The sequence below is a fragment of the Gossypium hirsutum genome, chromosome A09 (genome assembly GCF_007990345.1).
Source record: "Gossypium hirsutum isolate 1008001.06 chromosome A09, Gossypium_hirsutum_v2.1, whole genome shotgun sequence".
Lineage (NCBI taxonomy): Eukaryota > Viridiplantae > Streptophyta > Magnoliopsida > Malvales > Malvaceae > Gossypium > Gossypium hirsutum.
The window spans coordinates 69269891-69275890 of NC_053432.1; the positions used below are offsets into that span (position 1 = coordinate 69269891).

Genomic DNA, 6000 nt, shown 5'->3' on the forward strand with positions numbered 1-6000 from the left:
TCATCAAACAAGGCTTTAGTAAAAAAACATTACCTGAAAAGAGTTTTTTTTTTCTTAAGGACTTAAAAATAAAATAAAATAAAATAATACTACAATGTAGACTTACAAGTTACAAATGGTGTGCGAGAAAGTAAGCAGTGGGAGGGGAAATTGTAATATAAATCCCTTTCCCTTTAAAATTATTTCAATAGCATTCAGCTAAGTTATATTTTCACAATAAGTCATTCCAATTTTCTTATATTCAACAAACTTACAATTTTACTTAATAAAGTAGTATAAATTATAAAACCGTTTAAAAAAGGTGTTCTTAAATTTATCACTACTTTTAAAAGTTAAATCCATTATTTAAATTGAAATAGAAATTAAAAAAAGTATAAATAATGATACAATAAGTTAATTATTGGTCATATTATTTAAATTTAATTAACAATTCGTAAATTAGTGAATATATATAAAAATAGAATTTCACACAATTTATTATTATAATTATTGTATTTTAAAAATAATTTCAAAATATTAGTTTTAATTCATTTTAATATCAGTTATATGTTTTTAAAATTAAATTTATATATGTATTATTTTGTTTTAATTTTATAACCATACTATTAATGAAATGTTGTAATTTTTAAAAAAAATAATTAAATATAATTTAATTAATACATACAATTAACCTTGCATAAAACTACCGTTTAATATTATAATATAATATTATAAGATACATATGCGTTTTTTTTTTAACTTTGTGATGTTGAGGCTTTAATTTTTTTTTTTGACAAGTGGCATTTCTTTATAATTTGGGAGTATTACATGATAAGGCATTTTCACTTTTTGAATTACATAAATAAGCGTTTTTATTGTATGATATATTTTATTTTTAGGTTATTGCTATTTAATTTCATTTTTAAGCTTATTTTTATTACATATATCTTTTGTAATTCAATTCTAAAATATTAAATGATTTATTTAAATTTTAAATCTATTTATTTTTAAGTCCTACATAGTTTTCATTTCTTTCAATTTTATCTCTAATTTGAAGTTTTAAATTTTTTGATTTAATACTGAAGTTTAATTTTGATTTTTATAATTAGGTCATTATGATTTAGGTTTTAATTTCTACATGTTGCTTACTAATATTTATTAATATATTTTACATGTTTACTTTTTTTTAAATGATTCATTCGTATTAAATTATAAAGTGTGAAACAATGCTAAAATAAAATGATTTAATTTTTAAATATATTATTTTTCAAATGTTACAATTTTTTAAATATATTTTAAAGAAATATTTTAATGGATAAATACATCTCATCTGTATGCAAATTAGTTATCTATAAATCTGACTAAATCAATATAATGAGATTTCAAAAAAATTTAAGGTTATTATAGTTTTTGAAGAGTGCTTTAGAAAATATTATGAAAAATGTTTTTGAAAATTTTAATTTAAATACTTTTTTAAAATTTTAGTATTACTGTTTGTTTTTATATAATGTCTAGATTAATCATTGAGCTCACTCTAGTGGATATTTTGAGAAAATAAAAAAATATTTAAAAAATAAAATAAAAATTTTATTTTAGGTGTGATGTTGTAATGTAAAAAGCATGCATTTAAAAGATATTTAAATTCGTTATTATTATGATATTTCAATAAAGATATAAAAAAATTTGTAACTCATTATGAGTCAAATCTTGAAATTACACATTAATTTTGATTTAGTGTGCAATTTGATGCATGAAATTTGATTTGATACAATTATACACATGAAACTTTTATTTGAATCAAATATACACATTTAAAGGAATAAATACATCAAACTATATTTATATTGGATAAATATAATTATTTGTGCACGCAATAGATAAGCAAAAAATGATGCTATATTAATAATTGTATTAATAATTTGTCAAAATTTGATCAAATCAAAATTCCATATATAAAATTGCACAAAACCAAAGTTCATGTATAGAATTACACATTAAATCAAAATTTATGTAAGTGTCACGGGTCTAAACTTTAGTGTAGCAAACCATGTGGCCTTACGTAACTTCAAATTGCCTAAGTTAGCATGAACCCTCAAAGTTTAAGAGTACTAAGAATTCTTTAAGGCATTAATGACAAAAGACAACTAAGTGAAACAAGCAGAAATCTCAAGGAAGGAAGCACAAAAAAGCTCTAAGTAAACGATTTCAATTGTATTACTAAGTAATGAATGATACAGGACGCATGATCATAAATGAGGTAGGGAAAGTTCTATTTATAATTGAGCTTCCTTATATCTAACAGTGCAAATTAAATTAGATCAACAATTCAAATTCAAGTCTATTTCAATAATAGTCTTAAGAAATTTAAACTCTCATTAATATTGTTTTAAGATTACAAATTAACCTTACAACTACAATTTATTAGAGTGTTTATTGAGTCAACAGGCTTTAGGTAGATAGATTTTTCACAATTTTCCAAAAATTGAGGCAATCTTAATGGAAAATAAGCCCAATTTACTCAAATGATTGCCTTGAGTTGTTCTGCGCACCATGGTCATGATCCTTTGTACATGGATTATGCCATTTTCGCCCACCTATTCTAGCATCTCCTCATCATCTAAGAAATACCACAATGCCTCTTTCGATTTCCAACTAGCTTTTATGTCAAATAATCTCTTTCATCAGACAAATAGTCTCAACTTATAATTTTGTCGTCATTTAATTCAATTTAGTTTATCACATTGTACATCTTTGATAGTAAAAAGCTTTCACTCTAATTTATCTTTTGAAAGACTTAATAATTACGATGATTACTCAAAGATATCACATATTTATAATTACATCTAAAAATAGGTTGTTTTCGAAAGTCACATGTTAGGAAAGGTTGAAAATTAAAGGAATTAGGTGGAGAATTAGTGATGATGGGTAATTATGTGATGCAAAGTAGCAATCGTAAAACGAAAGTTTGAGAAGATCCTTTTATTGGAGGGCCTTTCGGTGCTAATTGAAGAACCTTCATTGTTTTTTATTATTTTCATATTTCTTTCCGTTAAACATTGAACAGTGGAATCAATTGGTTCTCCGCCTTAATCTGAATAATTGATCTCCCAGTTTCCTACATAGACAGAAAAAGAAAAAGTTAAAGCCTGCAATTGCTGGCTTTGTATGCCCCATCTCTCTCTTTCTCTGTCTTTTCATTTTATTAGCACCGAAACCGCATTTACTCCATTTGATTTCATGACAAATAGTCAGGTGTTTGTCTAAGGTGCAGGTAACAGTACTATTCACTATGGCAATTGAAGTAATCAGCCCAAGAATCTCGTTTTCTTACTATCTCAATGCAGAAGCCATTGAAGAACATCATCATCATCATCATCACCAGAGTTCCGATTTCGTTTTCAATTTTGGCGATAGTTTTGTCCAAGAATTGTCTTCAGCTGATGAGCTCTTCTCTAATGGCAAGATTCTACCCATGGAAATCAAGAAAAAGCCTGTTGTCGCAAAGCCTGTTCCTGTTCCTTCTCCTCCCAAGAAAAGATTGAAGGAATTTTTATCAATGAGTATTGATGATGCAGATGACAAGCCTGCATTCAAATCTTTGTGGCAGTTCAAGAGAAGCATTAGCCTCAACTCTGGAACCAAAACCCTAATCCGCTCTCTTCACTTTCTTTCCCGGAGCAATTCAACTGGTTCAGCTTCAAATCCAAAACCAACAATGCTTTCGAAAGAAACCGAGAAGCAGCATTTGCAGAAGCAACCATCTTTGTCAACAAAATCATCGCACTCACATTCTTCTGGTGCATTTTATGCTTACACTAATTCTACTACACACAAGTCTCCATTAAAGAGCAGCAATTGTGGATCATATGGAAATGGAGTTGGAGTCAATTCTGTTTTGATTTCTAATGTATCGGTGGTGAGTTTTTTTGGGTTTGGTTCACTCTTCTGTAACCCGAAGGGTAAAAAGAAGAAAAAATGAATACATTACTTCTTAGTTGAGTTTAGCTGTGCATGAACTAGCATATCTGTAAATTGAAGAGAGCAAGAATCCTAATATTCAAGGTACCATGGGTATCCATCTACTTTTCTGAGGGTGAAAACAACAGTAAAACAATTGATCAGATGGATGGTGTTTGTCATTTTTCATGCATACCATAATGATAATGGTTATGGATCTAGCAGACAGGTAAACATGGTATTTCTCTTTCATGGCTGTCAATTCTTTCTTTTCTTATTTATCTATTTATGTTTCGATGAATAAGTTATTAGTGGCTATCTTTAATTCTCATTGTTGTTTCCTTTGATTTAAAATACGTAAAAGTAAATAGATTAGGCAACTGGGTCGAGGAGGGACCATGTTTTTGTGTCTGTTATGTTGTATCTGGGTTAAAGACAAACGAGTTCCTAATTGATTGGCTTTAGAAAGTAAAAGGTGATGATGACTCATGGTTTGGCTTTAGAAAATTAAGAAAAAGGTGATGATTAAGTGGTCCTCTCAGCTTCCAATCTGCTTATCTATAAAAGGATTTGCTAATGAAGGACAACATCCTTGTTGCTGGCTAGTAGCAGAGTTCTGTTTCAACCCACTTAACTCGATCTGTGTTATTTGCTTTAGTTGGTTTCCTCATATATATAGCCATTGGTTTTGTTGCCTACTGTAGCTGCTATTGGTTGTTATTTCCTCGTTCTCCTCCCGGTTGCCTCTTCTTACTATGATGCTGCCTACTACAGTCTGCTGCTGCTTCATTCTCCTCTTGGTTGCCTCATCCTCCTGCAATCTTGCTGGCTACAGTTGCCTCATTCTACTCTTGTTGTTGTGTTGCCTTATGCTAGTTGATGTTGTTGCCATGTTCGCCTCTCTATTGTCTCCTCTTACTGCAGTACTACCTGGTACGCTGATAGTTGTCTCCATGCCTCTGTTGAAAAGGAAATGGCGGATACAGGAAAAATGTACTTCAGAAGGCAGGGTGTTTTGGAGAAGCTGTCCTTAAAATAGCTTATTTCCCGCTCTCTCTAGTGCATGACAACCAGGAAATGATATTTCTAAAATACAATGCATTAATTTCGAGTTAGATAAATATCGGTTGCACTCAAAATTTTTAAAATATTAGAGTAAAATCAAACTATAGAGAGAGCAAAACCAAGAAATGTTTCGTTATTGGACCAAGAAATGTTAGCAGTGTATGAACAACTTAAATACACTTACTGCACTCCACCAATTCCAAAGGCATGTGGTTCCAAAACCCTAAAAAATCTCCATTTAGACTTGGACTCAACTTCAACCCTAATTTGGATCTAAGAAAATGACTGATTTTGGACCCAAAATAAACCAAGCCTTAAAATTGGGCCTTGACCCTTTGTTTTAGATTCGAACTTGATGCCTGATTCATGCTTGGACCTAATTCTTGACCTAGGCTTGGACTTGATTTTTTAACATGGGCTTACATATTGAGCCACAATAATAATTAAATCAAAATTTAATTTTGTTTTAAAATTACATTAAAATTTCGATTTTACTCAAGAAATCCAAATAAGTCCATTTCTAATAAACTTAAAGCCCAATTAGCTCAAGATTGAAATGCTCAGATAAAATTAGGTGTTTACACTTGTCGCACAAGCAAGTAAGGTGGACATCGTAAGGAGTCATTGTTGGACTCGGTTTGTCGTCCATATGGTTGTTTCAGCCCAGAGCTCTTCATTTTATTTGTAGTTCTAAATAATAGGACTTTTAATCAACTCTCTATCAATATCTTATATTGGTTGAAGAGAAAAAGATTGATGAATATTAATGAATTGATGAGAATTACAAAATCTTAGTTGTCAATTCACTTATTTGGCTAAATATAGTCGGCTCAGAATCACTTTTCTTTAAGAAATTCTAATTTAATACATGTGTTTGTGTTTGGAATTAAGCTAAATTCATCATACGATCTGCGAGTTAGAGGGTTGAAAGTAAAAATTGAAGTCATGTGAGAATTTGAAATCAATCTCATAGGATTCTATAGGGTTGAATTCAATTGG

The 6000-nt window shown here is 29.6% G+C and overlaps 1 protein-coding gene across 1 annotated transcript; it reads left to right on the forward strand.

Moving 5' to 3' along the window:
- Positions 1-2939: 2939 nt before the first annotated feature.
- On the forward strand, positions 2940-4162 carry LOC107889347 (uncharacterized). Its single transcript, XM_016813733.2, has one exon. The coding sequence runs from the start codon at positions 3269-3271 to the stop codon at positions 3956-3958; it is 690 nt and encodes a 229-aa protein (XP_016669222.1). The 5' UTR covers positions 2940-3268; the 3' UTR covers positions 3959-4162.
- The last annotated feature ends 1838 nt before the right edge of the window (positions 4163-6000 follow it).